Source organism: Ambystoma mexicanum, chromosome 3q, assembly GCF_040938575.1.
Source record: "Ambystoma mexicanum isolate Mex_15411 chromosome 3q, UKY_AmexF1_1, whole genome shotgun sequence".
Taxonomy (NCBI): domain Eukaryota; kingdom Metazoa; phylum Chordata; class Amphibia; order Caudata; family Ambystomatidae; genus Ambystoma; species Ambystoma mexicanum.
In genome coordinates, this window is record NC_090926.1 from 23317089 (window position 1) to 23342697 (window position 25609).

At 44.5% G+C, this 25609-nt stretch overlaps 1 protein-coding gene across 1 annotated transcript in view; it reads right to left on the reverse strand.

The window, feature by feature from the left end:
* Positions 1–502: 502 nt before the first annotated feature.
* CBY1 (chibby 1, beta catenin antagonist) overlaps positions 503–25609 on the reverse strand; it is a 101277-nt gene continuing 76170 nt past the window's right edge. Inside the window, exons 4-5 of the mRNA XM_069652968.1 lie at positions 2451–2563; positions 503–1617 (exon numbers count right to left, since the gene is read on the reverse strand). Of these exons, the coding sequence (XP_069509069.1) occupies positions 1537–1617; positions 2451–2563 (194 nt within the window). The 3' untranslated portion in view covers positions 503–1536. The remainder of the gene's footprint in view (positions 1618–2450; positions 2564–25609) is intronic.

Below are 25609 nucleotides of genomic sequence, written 5' to 3' on the forward strand. Positions count from 1 at the left end.
GCTACTGGAGAGGAGAAAAGATGGAAACAGTAAAACGCTTTTCATTCTCAATTTTGCTAGGTTGATTTCTAAATGGTGCATAATATAGTGAAGCTATGCTTTCCAAATTCATGCCAAACTGGAGGGCTACCTGTGGGCCATGACCTTGTGTAAAAACCGCCAAGAGCTATTCCCCTGCACAGCCTGACCTTATCATCTTCTTCACCCTCCCCCTATAGGCCAAAAGTTAAATGGCGTATAATGGGGCATCTGCTGTGCAGTCTGATTATATGCTTGTTCTCAGTTATAAATAGCGTGCTTAACCATACAGTGCTCTCTTATGGAAAGATGTCACTAAACAATTGTTCCTTCACCTTTTCACCACTCCAAAAAAAGTATTAAGCCATTTAACCTTTTACCATTCCAAAAAGTGTTAAGCCATTTCACCTTTTTGCCAATTGGCAGTCTGAGAAGTTGAAGAAAGGCAATATGTGTACAGACCTATTAATACAGAAAGCACAAATACTATTAAAACCGTATTTAATTAAATAGAACTATAAATATATAAAAACAAATCACACAATGGTACAAAAGCAACTGCACCTTCATAATCGTACCCTAATTCACTACTGCACCTGACACTGAAAATGTCTGTCAGGAGCAGTATTTTGATGACCTTGTATTCTTCATTAGCACCTGGGGAGGGCTGCTGACAATTAGGCCGCTCGAACGTGGGCTTTATTTGCTGGTATAAGCCTGCTGTTCTTCTGCGTACCTCTTGCCACCAGTAACCTCTCAGCTCCTGCTCTGCCATTAGCACCCGCAAACCTCAAACGCGTGTGCTAAAAGTGAGAATATTTTTTAAAAAACGAAAATAAAAACATACCTTTCTAGTCAATCAACATTGAAAAGAGAGTCCATCTGGCAGAAGCAAGGCCTTGCAGTAAGCTACATTTTCTTTCATTTGATGCAATCTTGCCTTTAGAACCTTGTTGTAGGGTCCCAGGTACTAATGGCAATATTAACCTGCAGGGCAGGTTGACCCAGAAGGTAACAGCGCCACTGGGGCCCTCGAGCAGTTAGCAACAAGGTCAGCCAGCTCAGGTGGGTAAGAAAGAAAGTTGTTTCTGTATGTCCCATCTGCTGTAATGCATCAGCCCATCACACAAGAGGTATGATGGGGGTGGAAGGACTGGAGTAAACACATTGATGATGGCGAAGATCCCTTTGGTGATAATTTGCCAATGCAGTCTCTTGATTACAAGAACAAATCAATTTTAATGTCTCTAAGCTGCTCATTCTATTTTAAAACATAAATATGGCTACTTGCACACAGAGCAGGCACTCAGTGTATGATGCTCCCTTTGACGTATTATTGGGTTACCGAAGGTTATGGGTTTTGTCCTCCATTACATTATTTTCACAAACCAGCTCACACCAAACCACCATCATAGCCTAAAAGTGTTAAATATTAATATCTGTCCCAGATGGTTTGCTGCTCCTAACTATCTGCATACCACCTCTACCCACCCCCTCTTCTTTGCACCACGGTTTCATTCACTTTCGCCTCGTCCCAAGGTTCTTCATGCCATCAAGTTCTTGCTCCATTAGATGGGATTCTGCTGTGGTTTCAGTGAGCTGTCAACAGAGAAGACATGATAATGAGGTACCAGGTGGGCAATAGAGCCAATCAAAGTCATCCAAATCTAAAAAAACCATTAAGATCAAAGCAGACATATTTCTCTAAACAAACGCAGTACATAACAGATGACTTTCCTATGGCTATTCAAGAGTCTAAACTAAAAAGAAACATCAATCACACAAGTTACACAACTAAAGGCTTGGGACTCTGGAAGAAGAGTTCAAGCCCCAAGCATCGGAGTCATTCCTCAGGTTATACAGGGCATGCACATTTGTTTTGACCATCGAGCAATGCCCCTTGAACCAAACAACTGAAACCAATGGCTGGGTTATTCTTGGAGCATTAAAAGTTGCAACAAGGAAGAACTCTTCAGGTTTTGGCCAATCTCAGCACATACATTCAGTAACTCCTCAATCACTTTCTTTGTGTCCATTGTCTTAAGCATGCAAACCTCATAACATGATATGGTGGATTGCATCGACTACCTCCCACCCCGCATCCCACATCCCCTACCCCCTATCCATTTCATCTGACTGAACCTAGTTTTAGATGGGGGCACTGTGCACAATCCAATGAATTGCTGCAATGCTGGCGCACCAGACTCTCCTTACATTACAACAAAGAGTGGTCCGACAGCCATGCAGATTTTGCCAGATTGCACTGAACCTGTGGTTAAGCTGGGTTCCGAAGCAAACTTCTTTTGCTCAGAAGTTTTACTGAAATGCGGGCCTCAGAATGAGATCCCAAGACAGTAGAGCTACAGGTTGCACGGCTCTCTGGCTTCACACATTATAACTAATTCCTCAAAGTATCATGACTGAGTCCTCACCATGTCAAGCAGGAGCTCCACTTTAAGCTTTAGTAAGTTGTTCTCCTCCTCCAGCTGCTGGTTTCGTTTCCGCAACCGTTGCACTTCTTTCTGTGCAACACTGCCGCCAGACTCTACGCAGGAGACAAGATATGGAAAATTACCCACATGTAGTTTATTGTGAAGGGATGGCAATTCATTTTAGGGGGTATACTTGGACTACCCTAATGGGTTGGTTGTCAGGCATCTGGTTAGCTAATTGGTTTCAATTAGTAAGTGAAGGGCAAGGCATTTCAGCAAATCTCCCAAGTTCAGTGAGGGGCTGATGTGCTGCTCATGTGACCTTCTGTAGGATAGAATACTTGTCTAGGATCCCATCCAACCCTTTTAACCCAGCTTTGGAAACCCCTTGGGTGCAAGTCGGGTGCACATATGAAAAGGGGCACTATCTTACAAAGAAATCAGGATAATGACAAACCCGGTTAATGCCTAGAAAAGGTTGTTGGGACACAGACATCTATGTAAAAACAAATACAAGCACTCCTCAATCTACATTCCCCACCAACCGTGTGCTGCCTCCAGCTTCTGCTCCTTCAATCCCCAGGCTCCTTATTTGTCACACACGCCACCCCAAACAGAAATGAAATGCATAACTACTGTACAAGCTTTAAAACATGCCAAAAAACAGCACCTAGCTCTAGTAGGAGCCCCAAGACCAACAGTGGCATTCCCCCAAACTTATGACCATCTTCCCTGTTCCAAACTGCACATAAATGTTGACCACTGTAAATAATTAAACAACTTACATTAGCGTATGTTGCTGTATACAATTTAACCGCAAGTCTGGCCCCTTCCTTTTCATGTCCCTCCTTCCACATACCACAATTGGGCGATGTTTCATCAACATTCTAAGATATTACTGTAAAATACCTGGCAACTGATTGTTCCAACTACTGTCAATTCTCTTGTAGCAGGGTTCTTTTGGATGCAAGATTTTAACTCAAGCAATTAAACGAACATGGCAAACGTAACCTGTCCCACCAAGCCTTTCAGACGCGCTGTTTAGTCATTTTTAAATCTATGCCCTCCCCTTCTAATGACCTTTCAACAAACCAACAACTACTCCAAAAGACGGGTCACCCCTGTCCTGAGAGAAGAGGTGGGTGCCTGACTCATTTCCATAAGCCATTTTCTCCCAACTATTAATGGTACAACGTCCTGACATCGACACCAGTTTTCACTACGCGTGTTTTTACAAAGTTTTTGCCGAAAAAACTTTTCGAAATTGTTTTGGGGGTGGAAAAGGGCATAGAAAGAGTTGGGAGGGGTCGGCAATTACAAAAAATAGGAGGGGTCGGCAATTACAAAAAATAGGTAGAGGACGGAGGGCCTTTGGTGGGACCACCCCCAATAAAAAAAAGAAATTTCGATGAATCTTTTTGCCAAAAACTCTTCGTAAAAACACCAGTCATAAAAACAGGTGTAGATAAAATTACATAGAACCCTATTAATGTGGCGACCCAAACATTCTGGAAGGAGGTCTTGGCTTTAATAAAAGAAATTACTGGATCGTAGTGACCTATGCACCTTTGGTGATTTTGCCTGGAGATGCAGTTTAATCCATCTATCCCATAAAAGGATCCTGAGCAATTTTAAATTAGTCACCTACTGTTGGCGGCCTATATTACACTTGCTACATGCTGGAAAATGACAGACAGTCCGCAAATCAACATTTGGTGCTACAAGATTTGTGAGATAGCCCCAGCAGAGAAGAATTGTGCCACCTCCTGGCGTTGTTTGCCCAGCTATATCAAGGTGTGGCTGCCACTCCAGGAGTTCTGTGAAAGAAATCCACTCTGATTTATCAGACCACAGATGCTTCAATATTTCTTGTTGGTTTAATCTTGGGACGATGTACCTTGTTCCTCCGGTATTGCTGATGGTCTGTGATGCCAATGGATTCGATTGGTTTGTCGACTATAATGAGATCTCTGTGTTTGTAATAACTTGTCGACTTGCCCATTTCACAATGCCGCTCTGCTTTTATGAGATTATACTTTGCTGTGGCGCCCCTACTTGTATTGTCTGGGATTCACTGTGCTGTTATTTGCTTTTGTTCTGTTTTGTTACTCATCTGTTTTTTTTAATGAAAACAGTGAATACAATCGTTTTTTTAAAAAAACTATTAATGTGCAAAAATAGAAAATGCGTTTCCTTATTTTAAGTAAGGCTGCTTCACAATCAGCAAAAATCTGAAAAACCCAGGAAACCTACCCTAAATCTTATACAAGAAAAACACTACTGAATCGAGAAAGTTTGTTTTTTTGGGTGGGGGAGGTGGGATGGGAATACACCCAAACACAGCATGTTATGTGTTATGAAAGATTTTTTTTTTTGCAAATTTCCCTCCCATTGAATTCAATGGCACCCCCAATATATCCGATTTGCATATGGACCACTTTTTGGCCTGAGTCCTTACTCACCTGCTTAACTCATCATTTGTGTGCACTCGGTTGTCAGGATCCTCTAGTCCGATCTTCCCTGCGGGGCTGAAGGTTTCTCGCCGCGCCTACCTCAACGCTGTTTGTGCGCTAGCAGTTCTAAGGACCTTGTCCTTGTTTTCATACAAAGCTTTGTCATGCCTGATCCTGGTGAACTGGAGACTTGACAGCCAGGCAGAGGCATCAGCGCAAGGCTATCCTCTCTTGGTATGTTAAGATGCACCTGGATCTTACTCCTATGGATGCCTTTTGCTTGGATCTAACTCTTGCTAATAACATGCAGCCTGCTGCGACGCCTGTGTCTAAATCCGTCCATACTTACTACTGTGCTACCCCTGATACACTGCCATAAACAGTGCCCCTTCCAAAGACTGCACATGATTTGGCCTCACCTATCTAAAGTCTTAATTTCACTATCATTTACACCAGCAACTACTCCCACAGAACAAGTAACTAATTATCGGTCTTCTCATTTGATATTAAAGCATGCATCAATCTTTATTTATTTGCATTTATAAAGCGCGCAGCAGCCCTTAGGCATCATGACGCTGTTACAGAGAAACTTGCTGGTTACAGTGGATACAAGAAGCTTAGTGGTTACATAGGATACAAACAACTTAGTTTCACAAGATCATATGATACAGACAACTTAGATACATGAGATACTGAGTAGGGGAGTGGGTAGAGACAATCCTGAGACGGAGAGGGGGGAGTGGGTGGGGAAGCATATGGAGCTAGTTGAATAGAGTGGTTTTGAGGGTTTTGCGAAAGGTGGATAGGGAGGATTTGGCTCCGAGTGTGTTCGGTAGGGCATTCCATAGTTTGAGTGCTATGTGAGGAAAACCTATACCTCCGCGTTAACTCTTTTGATAGGGGGAACGCGGAGTTGGTTGGCGTGGGGAGTTCTTTTGGGGCGTGTCGAAGTGTGTTTAGTAATGGTGTCTGATAAGTAAGATGGGGCAGTGAGACTGATGCATTTGTGCATTAGGGTGAGGATCTTGACAGTCTACATAAACTACTATGGCCACCTTTGCTGTCAATACTATTGAGCCCTTAATACCTTCAACTTTAGAGGCTCCTATAGGTGACTTGCTGAGCCTTGCTCTCCAAACATTCTTTTTAAATCTGATTTTAAAAGTTTCATTGTACCTTAATAAAATGTGCACTTTTATAAGACATCGTCCTTCGTGAAACATTCCACTGAGACGGCTGATCTCATCCATGAATTCGGAACGGACAGCATGTTTTTGACAGAGAGTCATGGCTGCATCTGGCTGCTGGTCCCCCTCGGTCTTTAGCTGTACCAAACTCCCACCTTTTATGCATAATGATCAATCAGATAGGGTCAGATGGGGAGTGGCTATTATTTTCTCGAAAAATGTTGAGATTCATTCTTTAGATGTTCACCCTATACCTGGGTGTGACATTTTGCGCATTAAATTCTTGGTAAACCCTAATGTGACATACAATTTCTCATGCATACATATAGGCCTCCTGAAGGCATGCCAAAGTAAAAAAAATATACTGATTGAAACAATTGAACCTTTCCTGACCAACACTCCAATTAACATTATCCTAGGGGGGATCTCAACTTAGGATATTTGGACCCCAATTACAGGGAAGCATTTGACTGCTTAATCACCCTCGCAGAGCTTAACTTGTCTCAATTAGTCAGAACACCAATCCATAAGAAGGGCCACACTATTGACTGGATAGTTACTAGTAACAATGTGATCTCAAACATTAGTAGTTCCACTACTTGTCCACGGTCAGATCATTTAACAATATTTTCCGATTTAACAATGCCTACTAAAACTATGCCGACCCCTACCAACACACCCAAAACTCTATGTCGCAGTTTTCTTAAAAATCACTCCTCAAGCAATTGCCTCCATGCTTAACCCATTGTTAGAGGATTCCTTTTGCAGAAAATATTTGGAACAAACGGTTGACATTTACCACGCTTTATTACAATCAGCTCTGGACATTGTCTCCCCACTTAAGCCAAAAACTGTTAGTTCATAAAATTATACCATATTTTGACCAAGAAAATAACAAGATTAAGACCAATATCAGCCAAATCACCCTCTAAACGGCCACCTGATGTTACCCCTAACCCTCCAGGGCTCTCATTTGGAATCTTGAGAGCCAAAGACAATTCTAATCCGCAGTTTACATTTTTCCCTGTGTCCATCGAAGAAGTTTCTAAAATTAGCCAGGAGCGCAAAGCTACCAATTGTGCCAATGATGTATGCCATGGTAAAGTCATTAAAGAATAAGCCCCACTTTTAGTGCAAACCATTACTGCAATAGTCATGAGAGTTTCTACTGGCCTCATACCCAACTGCTTTTTTAATTTTTATTTAGATTTATAAGGCGCCAAGGCCCACAGGCATCAGGATGCCGGAACACATGCACAAAGGACATCAGAAGACGAGACAACCACAAAAGAAAGGGGGTGGGCAAGCAGAGGAGAAGGAAGCTTTTAGAGACAATCTAGGGGAGCCGGAACCGAAAAATAATTATGAAAAGAGAAATGTTTTCGTTGAGTATGGAACAAATTTGGGTCCTTTTGTTGTCTAAGTTCAAGCAGTAAGGAATTCCAGCATTTCGCCGCAGTTGCAGGAAACGATCTACCAAGGCCATTGAATCGCTTGTAGGTTGGTGGACTAACTAAAAATAAGTTAGAGGAGCAGAGCGTCCTTGGTGGTTCATAAAGACAAATCATGTTTTTGAGGTAGGTGGGACTGGTGCCTTACAGGCATCTGTGCACCAGTGTGGTTGTCTTAAATTGGACCCTGGCAGGGCCAGGGAGCCACTGCAGTGCTTGCCGGCCTCTGTTTATATGCTCTTTTCTGGTTTTCTTTTTGACAGTGCGGACAGCATCGTTTTGGACCACTTGCAGTTTTTGTAGATTCTTTTTGGTTGCACCTCCCAGTGCGGCATTGCAGTAATCAATCCTTGGTAGGATCACTGCATGTGCAATGGATGCGCATTTAGGTTCGGAGAGAACTGGACGGATGTTTTTAAGAAGTCGAAGTTAGTGCGAACAATTGGCTACAACCCGAATAACGTGGGAGCCCGTGATAAGGGAAGCTTCAAGGTGGAATACAGGGTCTTAACTTCCTTAGCAAATGGAATGTGACAATCATGGCTCTTGAACAATTGGTAACTTGGGTCTAGTTTAGCCCTGGCCTGGGCGGAACCACATATTATCAACTCAGTCTTGTTCCTGTTCAAGCACACTCAGTTGAGGTTCATCCAGGTTTCCACCAGAAGGTACAGATCGTTAAGGCTTGCTAGGTCTTGCTTATAGTTCACACAGAGCTCCATCACCAGCGAAGTGTCATCAGCATAGTTGATAAAGAAGGTCCCGGAGTCCTCCAACCAGTCACACATCGGTTTAAGGTAAAGGTCAAAAAGGATAGGGGACATACAGGAATGCTGTAAACAATGGGTAGAGGCGAGCAGGAGGCATTACACCAACAAACTCTAGACGTTCGATTGAACAAGAAAGAGTGGATCCATGTAATGGAAGCTGGGCTAAGTAAACTGGTGCTACTCAGTGTCTGGAGTAGTCGCTTGTGGTCCACAAGTGCAAATGCCGCAGATAGATCTAATAACACGAGTAGACCTGTGTTACCTTTTTATCAGTAATAGTTAGTAGAGTTTGTAGGTCGATTAGGGCAGTCTCAGCGCTGTAACTGGGCCTGAAGCCAGACTGCCTTGGGTGTAAGAATCTGGAGCCTTCGACAAATGCTTTGAGTTGGGAGGTGGCAGTCTTGTCTAGTATTGTGACTAGAAAATTACATTTTTGTAATGGGCCTCAGGTTATTGGCATCTTGAGGATCTAGACCTGTTTTCTTAATCAAACGGGTAATAGTGGCCTTTTTAATGGAATCTGGTACCATAAGGTGAAAGAGGTGTTAACAAATCTTGTTAAGAAAAGGGCAAAGGTTTCCTTATGATCAAGATTCACCTTAGGTGGGATGATATTTTCTGGGCACGAGGATGGGCATATGCATGATAGCATTTATATCATCTCTGAGATGGTGATGGGTAAAAAGTCAAATTTGAGTGGTGTGTCGCTAATCTTTGCCGAGCCAGCAGGAGAAGGGGAGACCTATTAACTAGGCTACTTTGTAACTTGCTTTTTGTATTTTGGCTTCAAAAGCCGACTGGGTCCTAGCACAGTCTTGATCAGTGGGGTTGTTAGGAGGTGATTGGACTTTTGGCTTTTCTAACATTTTGAAAACTTCGAACAGTTTTTTGGAGCTATTTGCAGCATTCTCAATCTGGTTATTGAAGAAGTCTCCTTTGGCTGTAAGCATTTTTTCCCTGTAGGTCTTTTCTGTTATTTTCCAGTTGTTCCTACTAGCATCCGAAGAGCATTTAAGCCATTTGGCCTCTGCCCTTCTCTTCAATTTTTTTTAAGAAGTTCTTGCGTAAATCAATACTGGTGCAACACTTTGTCTCCGACTTGTTGGAGTCGAACGGGTGCCACTCTGTTAAGTATGACATTCAGAGAGGTGGTAAATTGGCCCACTAGAACTGAGGGTGGTTCAGGTTCTGATGTGGAAGACATAATATGATACAGACACTCATATAAGTTGGTTGCACTTTGTGTACCTGGGAATGCGGACGCCGGGGCTGAAGTGAGTGCCGGCCGCGAGGCTGTGTTGAGTGGCAGCCGCAAGGGTGAATTGAATGCCGGCCGTGAGGCCGGGGCTGCATTAGGTAATGGCCGCGAGGCAGAGGCTGAAGTAGACGCCAGCCGGAGCCGGAATTACATGGTGACTGCATGGACGAAACTGAAACACATAGCAGCCGTGAAGAGGGACAGGTCCCGGCCGCAAAGCAAGTGGAACACCCAGGGAGTGAACGCAGATGGGAGGGGGTTGAGGAGGCAGTAACAGAAAAACAAAACCACAAGGAAATCAACTGGCGTCTCTGGGGTCCATTTATTAACAACAATGAAATAACAGGAACAGACGCTGAAAAAGATACGAACTTAATACCCGCTCATACATACAAACATTAAACTTACCTGATATTCAGGTCTGTAGCAGCCAGGGGAAGGGGAAAACAACTGGAACAGGGAAGGGGACATCTTGGCAACCTTCGTTCAGAGAGGAAGGGGGCAGGGCTTATGAGGATATTTATAGACTTAAGCACCAAGTCCATTCTGATTGGTCAAAAGCCCTCTCTCCCCTATTTAAGGAAGAAACTGACAAAGGACTGAGTGTGTTCCATCTGATTTCTTTCAGAACATCCGAGCTGAGAAAGAGAGCCACACCGGAGACGCTCTGGGCCTATGAGGACTAACTCAAGAAGGCTGCAAGTGCATGCCTACCAAGGAAAGAACAGAAGACATATTTTTTTTTCTTTTTTCCTGAATAAAAAGGCTGTTTAATTTTCTTAATTCTGGTCCTCATAAAAGCCCTGGCTGAAGGACAACAGCAACTACAACAAGCAATCCAAGTGCAGTCTCACCAGGCCCAGACTGATCGCCAAACCCTGCAGCAGGCGTTACCAATTGCAGGCTGCCGGTCAAGATGCTTTGAAGAAGGTGACTGAGACTGTGGTAACTAGAGGGAACCCTATGGCTTCAACGGCAGTCCTACAGAAGTTCCAACTCGTGGAGGATCCCTGCTATTTTTTTTACCAATTTTGAAAGCGTAGCACGAAACGCCCAGTGGCCAGTGGAGAAATGGGGTCACTTCATAGCCCCATTACTTACAGGAACCATGCAAGGGGCTTATCAGGCGGCTAACCCAGCTAGAGATACCGCATATGCTGATATTAAAAGGACCATACTAGAATGTATGGGAATGGACGAGGAAGCTTACAGAATAAGACTCAGACCAAGTTAAAGCCAGGAGAAACACCCCGTCAGTTGTACTTTCGTATCCAGGACATAAAAGACAAGTGGTTAAAACCGGCTAATAGCACTGTTTAAGATGTGGTGGATAAAATAAAACTGGAGCGATTTACTGAGGCCGTACCCCCACCCATGCAAAGGTGGGTGAGACAGCACCATCGACCCACGTTGGCAGAAGCCATAGACATTGCTTCGGCCTACCAGAAGGCAGGTTCTGTCCGGGGAACGACCTCCGAGTTACCAAGAACCACTGCCATGAAGGGTCCGGGATCAGTGGAACCTAGAACCCCAGGGGTGGAAACCAAGGATTGCAACATGGCCAAGCATAAGCAGACAACCACAGTGTTTCGATTGGGGGGACTGGGGGCATATTGCAAGGTTTTGCCCGAAAAAACCCAAACCAGCGGAACCAATGACAATGGCCAAGCAGCATTACTCCTCCTCCTCGACCTCTCTGCTGCATTTGACCTGGTCGACCACTCGGTCCTTTGCACTCACTTACACACGGCCGCCCACTTCTCCCCTGAGGCCATTATATGGATTAGATCTTTCCTCGATGGCAGAACCATGAGGGTTTTTTCACCTACAGATGCTGCAGACCCCATACACATCACCTGTGGCGTACCTCAGGGCTCCTGTGTCTCCCCTACACTGTATAACATATTTACCAAGCCCCTTTTCGATGATCTGGATCATCTCGGTATCACCTACACTAACTATGCAGACGATACCCAGATCCTCCTTCCGCTTTCTGGAGATTATGGAAAGGATTTGGCCTTGGTGAATAGGGTTTACATCATCATCCAGGCATGGATGGCCACTCACGGTCTATGCCTGAATGATGATAAAACTGAACTCATCACCTTGGGTACCACTGCCAGCCTAAAGAAATTAAGCCCAGCCTACTCATCCTTCATAATTGATGGCAACACTATCAGAGTGGGACACGAAGTCAAAACATTGGGCTTCTACTTGGACTCCAACTTCACCTTTAACAGACAGGTGAACTCACTAGCCTCCTCCACGGCTTACACGTGTAAATTGATCCGTACAGCCAAACCCTTTCTATCCGACACCAGCTTCCTGACCCTGGCCAGAGCCCTCATACTATCCCGCTTAGACTACTGTAGCGCCCTTTATCTTGGGTCCTCCAAAGCCACTACTAGCAAGTTACAAACCCTCCAGAACAATGCGCTCAGAGCGGCCCTAGGCATCTCAAGAAGAGACCACATCACAGCGCACAGCCAGCAGAACAACTGGACCCCTATCAGACAAAATCTCCCTAAAAACTGCCTCACTCACCCACAAGTCCCTCAATAACGCGCCCCACCCCCATCTACCTGATCAACAGATTTCACAGACTGACATCCTTGAGACCGACAAGGACAGCATACAGAGACTGCCTCTCCGTCCCTAACCACAAACGATCTACCATAGGAGGTAATAGCTTCCCAGGGAAAGCGGCTAAACTGTGGAACTCCCTACCACCCACTCTTAGAATGGACTTACCCTACCAAAACTTCCGTTCCAAGATGATATCCTGGCTGAAGACAGCCGTTGTCTAAACATACTGAGCCAGGTTCCGCCCCTCCCTCTTGTCACTTGGACATACTGGACACACAACTGTTAACTGCATATATGTATATACTCCTGCTTACCTTCATTATTATTGTGTTTATGCCTTGTATATATTTTATTGTCTGCAACCAAGTTTTGCAAATTCCTGTATCTGCTGCGCCCTGTTACCCTAGGGTATTCCGGCACATTACAAATAATAAACAAACAAAACAATGGAGATTGGGTACATTCAAGGGAAAGAATTCAGGCGAAGCAGAGACGCCTACTTCCTGAACGTGAGAGTGAACGGGACTCCCAGCCAAGCCCTGCTTGATAGCGGAAGTGAACAGACGGCAGTCAGACCGGAAGTAAGTGGAAATGGGGGTGGGACAATGGCTCCAATACCTATCCAATGTGTACATGGTGATACTAAAACCTACCCCTCAAAGGAAGTTGCCATAGATGTTAAGGGGGTTGAGTCTATAATGAAGGTAGCCATCATGCCTCACTTACCAACCCCGGTGTTATTAGGAACAGACCTGCCATCCTTCCAAGAGTGTGTAAAAGAGGCTGAGTGGCTACAAACCGCTCCATTTTCCCCAAGTAGACTTAGGGGTTGCGGCCCTAAAACCACACAAGAAAAGCAGGAGTGAAGTCAGAAAAGGAAAAAGGGAATGGACTGAAGGGAACAAATTTACGGGTTTGATAGACTGGTTACCCGATGCTAAGCATCCTTCATATCGCAGTGAACTAAGGGCAGACCTACCCTGAAAACGGCATGGGAACAGTCCATTGTTTCACCTGAGAAAGGATCGAGCTATCCTTGGTTCAAATCATCAAAGGGACTTCTGTATCGAGTGACAAAGGGTCAACCAAAAGAAGAAATTGAACAATTGTTAGTACCCCTAAGTTTTAGAACGACCGTGATAAAACTAGCTCACGATGATACCACTGGGGGGCATCTGGCCAGGGAAAAAACCCAAGAGAAAGTACTTAAAAGGTTTTACTGGCCAGGGGTGTATCGAGACATGGGTCGATACTGTGAAGAATGTGTGGTATGTCAGAAGACAAATCCCTGTATACCCCCGAAGGCTCCATTACACCGAATGCCTCTGATAAAAGAACCTTTTTTTTTTAGGGTGGGGATGGATATTGTGGGTCCACTGGAACCTAACAGTCACGGCCACCAGTATATCCTGGTCATTGTGGACTATGCCACCAGATACCCTGAGGCCTTCCCCATGCGGGGTATCAGTGCGACTAATGTATGTAACCAGTTGGTACCCTTCTTTGCCCGGGTAGGTCTACCGGCCGAAATAATCATGGACCAAGGAAGGAATTTTGTCTCGGGGTCATGCAGAAGGTATGCCAACAACTGAAGATTAGGCAACTTCGAACGTCGGCTTATCATCCGCAGATGGATGGCCTTGTGGAAAGGTATAATAAGACCATTAAGCTGATGTTAAAAAAAGGTCACTGAGCCATCAGGGGCAAACTGGGACAGAGCCTTACCGTGGGTCCTTATGATATTGCGAGACACCCCTCAGTCCTCTACGTGATTTTCGCCGTTCGAACTGTTATTTGGACACAAACCAAGAACAGTCTTGGACATTGCAAAAAGTGAATGGGAAGAACAGGAAGAGGAAACCCACTTGACAGACTATGTTATAGAATTACGAGAAACCCTAACAGAATTGAGAGAAGTGGCTCAAGAGAACCTTGGCAGAGCCTAGATAACCCAAGAGAAATATTGCAATCGTAACTCCCGGGTACGGTCTTTCCAAAAGGGGGATAAGGTATTGGTGTTGTTGCCTACTTCCTACAACAAGATGTTGGCACAATGGAGGGGCTCCTATAAGGTTTTGGATGTCCTAGGACCCGTCAACTACTTAATGGAACAACCCGACAGAAAAGAAAAAAACAAGAACTATCACATAAATCTGTTAAAGGAGTGGAAAGAACCCATGGTAGCCCAGACCGGGTGCATGTCCGTTATCAGAGAAGGGTTGGAGCCAACCGCACTACAGTCAGTTCAATGGGGTTCGGAGTTAACAAAAGAGAAAAAAACGGAACTGTTGAGTTGAGATCCCTTCCCCTTTAAAGCATGTGTTTTCCTTCTTACCTGGCAGAACGCACCTTATAGAACACAAAATAGAGATCCCTCCGAATCAATTTGTTAGAACAAGACCATACAGGTTGCCTCAAAGTAAAAGCTATGCAGTACAGCATGAGGTAGAAGAAATGTTGAAACTGGGAGTCATCGAACGTTCTACCAGCCATTGGTCTTCTCCAATTGTACTAGTACCAATACCGGACAGTTCCAAACGGTTTTTTATGGATTTTGGGAAACTAAATGAAATCTCAATGTACCAGGCCTATCCTATGCCTCATATAGATGACTTATTGGAGAAGCTTGGGGCGGCCCAATATTTGACAACCATAGACCTTACTAAAGGTTACTGGCAAATCCCTTTAAGACAAGAGGACGAGGTTAAGACAGCCTTCGTGACTCCATCCGGATTATATCAGTTCACGGTATTACCGTTCGGCCTACATGGAGCACCATCTACTTTCCAATCACTAATGAACCAGATACTATCACCTTATGGGGACTACTGTTCAGCGTATTTAGATGATATAATAGTGTTTAGAAACTGTTGGAACGATCATCTCATACATCTGGAGAAAGTTATAACTGAACTAGACAAAGCCAGTTTAAAAATCAACCCAAAGAAAACCACAATAGGGGCACGACAGACCCGATATTTGGGATATATGGTTGGAGGAGGGAAAATCTGACCTCAGTTAGACAAAGTGGATGCCATACTACGACTCCCTATGCCGAGTAACCGCAAACAAATCAGAGCCTTTTTGGGATTTGTAGGTTACTACAGGAGATTCATCCCTTTATTCTCTTCCATAGCAGCTCAATTGACAGAGGCCCTGAAATCTACATACAAACAAACTTTGCACTCTGACCCTGAGGCTCTTCAAGCTTTCAATCAGTTAAAGAAGGCCATCTCAGCTCTCCCGGTTTTACGGTGTCCCGATTTCAAAGAGGAGTTCTTTTTACAGACGGATGCATCCTGTTCAGGGCTAGGTGCAGTGCTTTCACAGGGGTTTGAGGATAACTTATACCCTATTGCCTTTATCAGTCGATAACTCTTGGCACATGAAGAAGCATATTCGACTATTGAAAAAGAGTGCCTTGCAATCAAATGGGCTGTGGAGACTCTGTGGTATCACCTCTTGGGGCGGACATTTACAGTATTCACGGATCACGCCCCTTTACAGTGGCTTCCCATTCATAAGGATTCCAACCAGAGAATACTACGTTGGTTTCTTACCCTACAGGCTTTTTGTTTCAAGACCCTACACAGACCTGCGGCGTTCCAGGTGGTGCCGGATTACTTATCCAGAAGTGTTGATCGACCCGAACGGCTCGATCCTTCGGGGAGGGTTTGTGAACATGGGAATGCGGACGCCGGGGCTGAAGTGAGTGCCGGCCGCGAGGCTGTGTTGAGTGGCAGCCGCAAGGGTGAATTGAATGCCGGCCGCGAGGCCGAGGCTGAAGTAGACGCCAGCCTCGAGCCGGAGCCTGAATTACATGGTGACCGCACGGACGAAACTGAAACACATAGCGGCCGTGAAGAGGGACAGGTCCCGGCCTCAAAGCAAGTGGAACACCCAGGGAGCGAACGCAGATGGGAGGGGGTTGAGGAGGCAGTAACAGAAAAACAAAACCACAAGGAAATCAACCGGTGTCTCTGGCGTCCATTTATTAACAACAATGAAATAACAGGAACAGACGCTGAAAAAGATACGAACCTAATACCCGCTCCCCGCTCATACATACAAACATTAAACTTACCTGATATTCAGGTCGGTAGCAGCCAGGGGAAGGGGAAGGGGAAAACAACTGGAACAGGGAAGGGGACATCTTGGCAACCTTCGTTCAGAGAGGAAGGGGGCGGGGCTTATGAGGATATTTATAGACTTAAGCACCAAGTCCATTCTGATTAGTCAAAAACCCTCTGTCCCCTATTTAAGGAAGAAACTGACAAAGGACTGAGTGTGTTCCATCTGATTTCTTTCAGAACATCCGAGCGGAGAGAGAGAGAGAGAGAGAGGCACACCGGAGACGCTCTGGGCCTATGAGGACTAACACAAGAAGGCTGCAAGTGCATCCCTACCAAGGAAAGAACAGAAGATCGAACTGAAGACATTTTTTTTTCTTTTTCTCTGAATAAAAAGGCTGCTTAATTTTCTAAATTCTGTTCCTCCTGCCTCATCCGTACAATTTTATATTCGTGAATTTATGGGTCATGATTTTTTTTATGGCCCAAGTAACTTTCAGAAGGGGATGTGGAACACCCATTTCAAAAGTTACAACATAATGCTCGGACAAAATACATGGGATGGTGCTCTCAATTTGTACTGCTAGGTTTCTGGAAGCAACACAGTTAAGCATATGTGCTTTATCTGTAGTGGGCTCAGTGTTATGAACAGCGTATTTTAAGTTGTTTTAACGCAGACTCAAGATCTATAGCTTCTTTGTCAGAGATGTTGTCATACCAACGATTTAGGTCACCAACCATTAATGTAGAACAATTTGGAACATTTGTATCAAGAATATGGATGATTTCATTATTGAAGTTTGGCATTTCTAATGGGGGACAGTAGACAACGAGGAGATTCAGACAACTACAAGGGGATGAAACTATTTTCAGATGTAATATTTCACAACCAAGGCAGTCAACATTCTTCCTAAAAAATCACTTAAAATTCTTTATGACAATTGCAACTCCGCCTCCCTGGCCAATTTTGACAGAAGATATAATAGCCTTTAGAAGTGGCCAGCGATATTGGAGGTCCGCTGGCCTCACCAATCCAGGTTTCTGTGAGATACAGGAGATCAAGGCCAAGTATCTAATCTTGGATATCAATGTCGTGCTCATTAAGCGATCTAGTGTTAAGTAAGGCGCACTTCAAAGTAGTAGGTGGGTGGGTGGGAGGTTGCGAGTTAGGTAGTTTTGTATCACAGCTTTTAGATGAAAATGTATTACCATCTACACTGGGTCAGTTTTCCTGATCTTATAAGGATCATCTCCATCGAGATCGGAGCTAGCTATGTTTGGAGTGGGCTCCCAAGGTGTTAGCGTCTTATGTCCAAGCTGGCCTGGGGGACAACATTGGTCATAGGTAGGGAGTTCTCCTTGAAAGAGACCTGCGTTACCCCCTCTTTTTGGCGCTTACTGATCCTGGTAACTATCGGCCTATCACAAACGTCAATTTTGTTCTTAAAATCTTGGACAAAATCACATACCTAGAGCTAGAATGCTTTGCTATCACTAATAACCTACTGGGTACCAACCAGCACATAGTACAGACACATCTATGTTGCATATCCAGTCCGGTCCGGCATCTTTAATATTCTGGATGAGGGTGAAGCAGGTTTGTTGATGTTCCTGGACCTTTCAGCATTGTTTGATGTGTCCGATCATGATTTTCTATTGTCACGACTTACACAGGACCTCAACCTTGATCACCTTCTCATCATTTGGATCAGTTATTTTTTATGAGTAAGATCTGCCTCAGTGGTGTTGGGCCATCTCACTCCCACCCGATTATGCAAGGAGTCCCCCAGGGAGCATTTATGTCTCCCCTCCTTTTCCATTTATACATACAACCCCTTCATGATCTTCTGCATAACAGTGAGGTCCAGTTTCAAAATTATGCAGATAACCAGCTGTTGTTCATGCTATTTGGCGATATTGCCAGAGACAGTAATCATATTAACAACATATTTAAATGTCATCAATTCATGGATGGGAGACAACTGGCTATGCCAGAACGATAAATAAATAATTACTTCAGCTGGTGGCCCCTAATACCATCAAGAACTTGGTCATTCCTGCGACTTCATGTCTATAAATAAACATACCGTCCCTATATTGAGGAAAGGTAAATCCCTGGGTATTAATCTCAATACTGAGATGAATATGGATGCCCAGGTTTCAGGCACTACTAGTTCCAGTCACAATTCTCTTTGTTTGCTTTGTCAGATAAGACCATTCATCTCTGACTCCAATGCTGCCACAATAGCTACAGCTATTATTGGGAATAAACTTGATAAAGGCAATACATTGCTTGCTGGAGCACCATCATACAAGATTGCAGAGCTCCAAATGATACAGACTCTGGTCACTCAGATTGTAGCTAATATCCCTAGATGATCTCATATGATATGGCATTTATAACGCGCCTGTACATAAGTGTTTCTAGGCGCTTCAACATTGAAAGACCTTTACTGGTCGCCAGTTGCTCAGAGAATAAAGTTCAAAACCATGACTATCACTCATAAATGTGATTATGGTGATGCCCCATCATATCTTAATAAACTCTCTTGCTCTCACCGCTCAAGCAGACAGCAACTTCTGACTAATAAAAGCTACAAGCGTAGTCACTCTGGTGGCAGATCTTTCCAAACTTCAGCCTCAATGGTGGAACATGCTGATGATGGGCTCCCTGTTCTGTAGCTTTTTTTTGTGTGTCTTGCTAGACTTTATATGTGAAAATGCTTTGACCCCAGGCTTACATGTCAGTCTGTGAAGGATTCCCATTTGGCAAGGGTATAGAAGCCCTGGCTTTTTTTATTTTTATCAATAAAAGGTTGCAGATATTCCATCTCAGAAAGGGTGGTATGATTATCAGACCTCCCACTCTAAAAAAACTCCATCCCAAAAGCATAGTGTACACCTGTGCCTGTTGCATCAGTCTCCTGATCTCTAGACCCCGCTCTTTAGTGGCACAGAGCAGGTTTAAATTTCACAGGTGCCCCGTTTTACACCTGCTCTGACAAATAGGTCCCTGCAGTCAGAGGCTGCATTCAAATATGCACCACGGACCCAAAACAATAACAATGATGAGCTATCAGTCTGGTTGCAGGGAATCTCTAATAAGCCATACTCGAGTTTTTGAATGGGGACAGATAGTTCACACAATTATTAAAGCCACATCAGATTTGTATCATACATATGCCAACTCTGAGCTCAGGTCAGCCATGAAAAGGCTTGTGGATTCTAGACAACCGTCTGTCTCTGCTCAGCCCGCAGGACTGTAGGCAGGAAGGCTATTCCTCCTTCGATCTCTTGGGAGGTTGGGTAACACCACTCCAGCCCAGGAAACTCCAGCAGGAGGACTCCTGGAAACCAACCTTCAAAGAGGCTCACACAAAACAATGGTGCCAGCTTCACACTGGGGTGCTGCACACCAGAGGGCCTTTGAAGCTGTAGGTTTGGGAAGCAAGCAGAGTCGTGAAAGCCAGATCGAGCAGAAAGGACTGGAGAAATGGTTTCTCTGTTTTGGTTTTCGTGGGCTTCCTTTTCTTTCCTACTACTCCTGCAGAGCAAAGCACCTTGGGTATGATGCAAGAAGGCAAAAGTCACTTGTTACCTTGACAGTGATTGGACCCCTTAAATCATGCTTGCTTTCATCCAATTCAGTGGCCTTTAGCCTTTATGGAGGAGGAGGCCTCCCATAAGTTCCTGAATTCCTTTTGGACCTACAAGACAAGAAGAATACATTGGACCTAACAGAGAGCAGTCCTTTCCAAATTCCTCCAGTTGTAAGGACAAGAGTTCCAAGGAAGAGGCACGCTTGGTCCCAAAATGACCCACAGGGAACAGTGGAGGTGACTTGCTGTTGCACTAATGCCTGTACTCTACTAGCTGCATCAGTACCTAGGCTCCTCACTGGAGATGAAGGACACCTGCATGTGCCAGCCTTTCCCGGGACTGGGAGTGAAGAGGAAACTGACTCACTTTGTCCCTGAACCCCTAGGTTGGGACTTGCACCGTGCATTGTCCAAATACAACACACCACACTTTGTAATTGTTACAATGATATAAACAGAGGGCAGAAGATATTAGACAAGTTATCACATGCTTTTAAAGTTATAAGGCATCACCAGTGTACAATAACAAGCTTAACAGGTCCATTTTCAACCTAAGAACAAGTGCTCAACAAAGTGGAGGGTTAGTAAAAAGAAGACGCAAGGAGCTGGATTCCTGGATTCTATAGATGCAAAACGTCCTTATACATGAGTCAACCGCTTTCGACTGCTTTCGGACCACCAGGACCCACAGTGCTGCCTTTAGCACTCCTCAAACCGCTGTGTTGCAGGCAGCATCTAACCAGTTAGTTGCTGCATAGTGCCACCTGCTACTAAGAAGGTTGCCGCTGTTTAAACCTTTGGACTGCCACGTCTCGAACAATGCATTGAACCACCAGTCTCTTCCTCAAGAACCCAAGCTTGACTGTCAAACTGACCCTGGTGGCCTCATCGAACTGCACAGCTCAAGCGCTGCATCAAACCGCACAATGCTTCATCTCAACTTCGACTTGATGGCGACTCACTGCCGCGATCACCGTAACTCACTGCATCCAAACCCATGACGACCTGCATGCACAGCACTGACAAGTTGAATAGCAAGAGAACAGATTAAGGTACTTTTTTACGAGGTCCAGCCCTCGTGGTCCACTTTTGGGACCCTGGAGACTTATAAGCCACCCTTGTGCACCTTTGTCTAATAAGACATGTCCTTTAAAAAGTGACATTGTTGCCATTTCCTGCCTTTCAGCTCTGCTACAGTACCCAGAGTGCTTGCTACAACTACATTCTCGGTGTTCCTTCCACAGGGATGAGTTTTTATGTAGTGTTTTTATAGTAAGTTACATTGCATACTGGTGTGTTTAATTAAAGTATATATATTTCATAGAACCTTGATTGGACATTCCTTTATTTTGGACGGCTGTATTATTGTTGTTTGGGTTGCTATTGATATCCCATTCACACTCCTCTTAAATGCATAGCCTGCCCACATTACCACAAAAGGCGAAGGAGGTAGATCTCTTGACTGTGCCCCTTTCATCTTTATGATTAGGATCACTGTTGATTTGTAGTAGTGTGAGGGCAAAGTAGGTGGTCTAGCCACTACTCATCCTTGTACTTCTGCATGGCTGCAGTCATTTCGTCACACCGCTGAAGCCACCTTAAGTGGAGTGCTGCAGAGAAACAATGTGTCCCATTTTCACTTTCACAAATTACTGTGTGTTACTTTTATAACGTGGACTAGACACGCAGCTGGCCTTAGGCGATTTCTACTCTATAGGACACTGCCATGCATCATTATTCTTACCACTATAATGCCTTTAGAATACCATATGTTGGAAGAGTAAGCTCCTAATGGTTGAAGCCCCGTCTCTGCCCTCAGTTTCAAAAACAACCAAATATGGTTGTTCCGGACACTGGTTTGTTTACCTCAAATGGTTGGAACTGGCCATCGGGACTGTCTGGTCCGAAGCCACACTTAAAACTGAGGGATGTCTTATTAGGGAGCTGGAGAGATGTACGGTTGCCTACTGTGCAACATCGGACATCCACAGCCAGTTTAAATGGCTCAGGCCCTTTCCATTGGAGGGCCTTGGCCATTCCCAGGCTACATTTAGGATATGAGGAGAGGGTTTAGAGCCAGTTCTTTAGGTCAATCACTTGAGCAAAGTATCCTGGATGGACCAATAGAGGGGTGATGGATAACCGCTGCTGTTACCAGCATTGGCTCAGCCAACCACCACAAAGCAAAGCTCTACTTTATTTCTAACTGGAGAAGCCTGCAAGGGGTGCCTTCCTCCCTTTGACTGGTAGCACAAACAGTCCTGCATGTCAGGACTCAGGGCTGGCAAAGACGAGGAGTGTGTAAATATGCCTCTTAAGCTGGGAAGGTCTAGAAACTACAATTCCCAGCATTCTCGGGTCTGCGTGTAGTTCGACACGCGCGCGCTTGGCCAGCTGTCTGGGATTAAGGGCAGCATATTAACTGGTAATGGCAGCGTGCAGGTGTGGTTTATTCTGATTCAGCGTGGAGGCATACCGGCCGTGTGCGGAGAGGAACGATGAAGAGCAGGACTGCATGAACTACAGGCGGCCGCATTTCGGAAGGAGCAGGAGAGTGCTGATAAGGATCACGGCTTTACGGTCATTGTCTGGGAAGTCCCGTGGGGCTCCCCAGACCAAAAATAAGTACGGGGAAATGCATAGTGATTGCTTACATTGTTGGGAGCGATTTACATCGGGTCGCATTTCGTCTGGGAAGTCCTGAGGGGCTCCCAGACATAAGATAAATAGCGGCGAATGTTTTTTGGAATGTTGTGCTGAGAAAACAAAGTGTATGCGCTCATGTACTGCTGCTTAGGAACATCCAGGGTGTTCACTCATTTACGGTTGTGCTGGGCAAACCTAGTGTGTATCAAGCAATAATGAATCTGCATCTTTAATGGGTCTCTATGAGTAACAAACTCTTTACTGACAAAAGACTCAATATGATACATGGGCATTACGTTTACCAAGTTCACCAAATCTTCACTGGTGCAGTAAACTAGTGTAGGAGGGAAATAATTTATGTTATTTGTTGCTTTGCTGCCCGAAGGGCCATGTGGTCTTGTTTATCATGATGGGAAGTTTTCCTAATGTTTGTTTTCATCATGTTGCTTGCTTATGTGTTTTATTGTGAACCAACAGGGGTTAGTACACGTATTAAGGTGTACTAGATAGGAAGTCAGGTTATTTACGTGGACAGTGTTACATGCTGGACAGAGCAGGGTTCTTTCCTAGTGCTTCCCCTGTCCCATCCAAAGTAGGAGTTCCTTACCCTTTTTCCGGTGTTCCTAAATTCCCCATCCTATCCACAATCTCTCCCTAACCCCTCTTCCCCCCCCATTGGCTGCCACGTGGCGACCTGTTTTATGTATAAGGCGTCTGTGCCAACCACGGTGGGAGGGTTGAGTTCATTCGGCTTCCGTGGTTCGGGGGAGAGTGTCGAGCTCTCTTCCTTTCCTTTAAAGTGTGATTGTGACACTGCTTATTGTCCAAGAACTCAGAGGAGTCCCAGTGCTGCATTTTGCTGGTGTATGGCCAGAGTTGGACTGTCTTGGCACCTTCTAGTTTTAGCCCTAGAAACCTTCCTGCAGTGCAATAAAAGCTTCCTTTCACTGCTGTTATTCACCACGGGCGTTCATGGCACCGAAGAGGACACCCATACTGCCTGAACGTGTGCAAGGTCGAAACTGCTGTTGCTCCTGAGAGCTCCTCCTCCCTTGTGGGAATCCAAGATGACCCGTCCTCTTCCAATCAATGGGTATCTGCTGGCGTCTCACCCGCCCATCAAAAGAAGCTACTCACATGCAATGGTGGGACCAGTTGTCCCCGATGATCCTCTATCCTGTGGGGTTTTGGTTTTGAGAGTTCAGGGGACTGGGTTTCTTATATGTTCTTATTTCCCCTGTCCCCATAGAAAGGAATTAGGCCATGAAGTCCACCCACAGCTAACCTTACCTTGCCCTGGGTCAGGGGTCTTTAACCTTTCGCTCACCAGATGTTTTGGACTGCAAGTGCCATTAGCCCTAGCTAGCAAAGTTCATGGCGAGGGATCATCAGACTCTTAGTTTAAAATAGCTAGTTTGCCACAGACTGCATATCCCTCCAATATGTGGTAGTGCTGGGGCATAGGAGTCCTGTCTGGGGGCTCCCATTGACAAAATCACTACTTATCGTATTATCGGAATTGCGCTCCAACACTGCAGACCTTGACTTCTAACCACCTTTCCAGACATTTTGAGCCTACTGAGGTTTATGGTAGGACTAGTTAAGCCATAGGTGTGTTTTTGAACTTCCCCATCTATACCTGTACAACTAGGGTCACTTACCTATAACACACTTAGCGACTGGATAGAATAGGTGCTGAACTTCAGTATTTGTCGCAGTGTTGCGAGTGCCTAATTAAGCGATAAAATCTGTAATATGTGATAACATTTTTTCTCCCACTTTAACTCTGTTGGTATATGTGTACATTTTGCTTTGCTTAGTCTGTAGTGATGATTTTGTCTTAAATGCAAGTGTGTTCTTAATAAATAGTACAGAGGTGTATAAACATCTGTGTCTAATACTTGTCAACATCTACTGCTAACTGTACCTGCCATCAAACTCCAGATCTCTTATTTCTGAGCCTTACTCTGAGCGTGGTTACCAAGTGAGAGCTTAGTTAAAGCAAATGTGAAACCCAGTGTAGGCCCACTTGATTCCCTTCTCAGAACCGTACACATGTGCTGGCGCTGTAACACCTCCCAACACTACGTTTGCCTTTACAAGTCAAAACATTAAATAAGAGACCTGTGCTGCCCAAAGGAATCTGCAGTGCAGTAAATCGCACCAATGCAACAGGACAGTTTTCAGGCAAATCAACACATTTCACATGCTTTTTCAAGGTGTAAACAGAGTTCTGCCAAAGTGAAAATAAATAGGAAAAAACATTCCATTGGGCAGTGTGCGTTCAGTGAACAAAGACCGCATGTTAAAGGCATATACAAAAGTGCTGCAAAAGAAGAACAGACTAATAGGCTCATTAGGAGTCGGGCAGACTTTTGTTCAGACATACTGTCAGAGGTAGAGATCATCTCTGTTGACTATTCCTGAACAATCACCACATTTAGAGCTGTCACCAGGCTCATTGTTACTGCAGTGGTATTGCTGCAATAAAACTGGCATGATCCCAGAAATACCCATTTGCTTCAATTTAAAAAGAAAAGAAAAACATTGATTTGCACGATCACCTCCACACCATTACTATAGATTAAAAAAAATGCACAAAAGGGTCAATTCTGATTCCTTTATGCATTACATGAGTATGGTGGTCAGAGGGGGCAGCAGCTATTCATCTCCCCCTTACAATGGCCCAATGTAAAGAAATGATTCTACTGTATGGAAGGGAAGCGCCTTTACCTGTCTGGTACAGTGAAAAAGTGAAATACATGTGGGGCCAAATAACAATGCTTACCTCCCCCTCTTGGAAGGGAGGGTGAAAAACTGATAGATTTTAGTTTCGGAAACCAACGGTTACTGCCATTGCTTCCTCTACTCGATTCTAAAAGAAGGGGTTAGAAACAGCAGCATTTGGTGGTACCACAAAATATTTACTGTTACCACTGCTAAACTTGTAACGTGCCCCACATGCGTCGACCAGATTAATTAACCATGCTGTGCACAATGAAACAACGTCAGATTATTATTCATAGAAAAAAAAAGAGGAGAAAACCATAAAAGGCAACAAATAATTGAATAAGCCAAACAACTCGGAGGAAGAGACGTAAAATAAGAAAGAATCTAAAGTCAACCTTTAGTAAGTTCC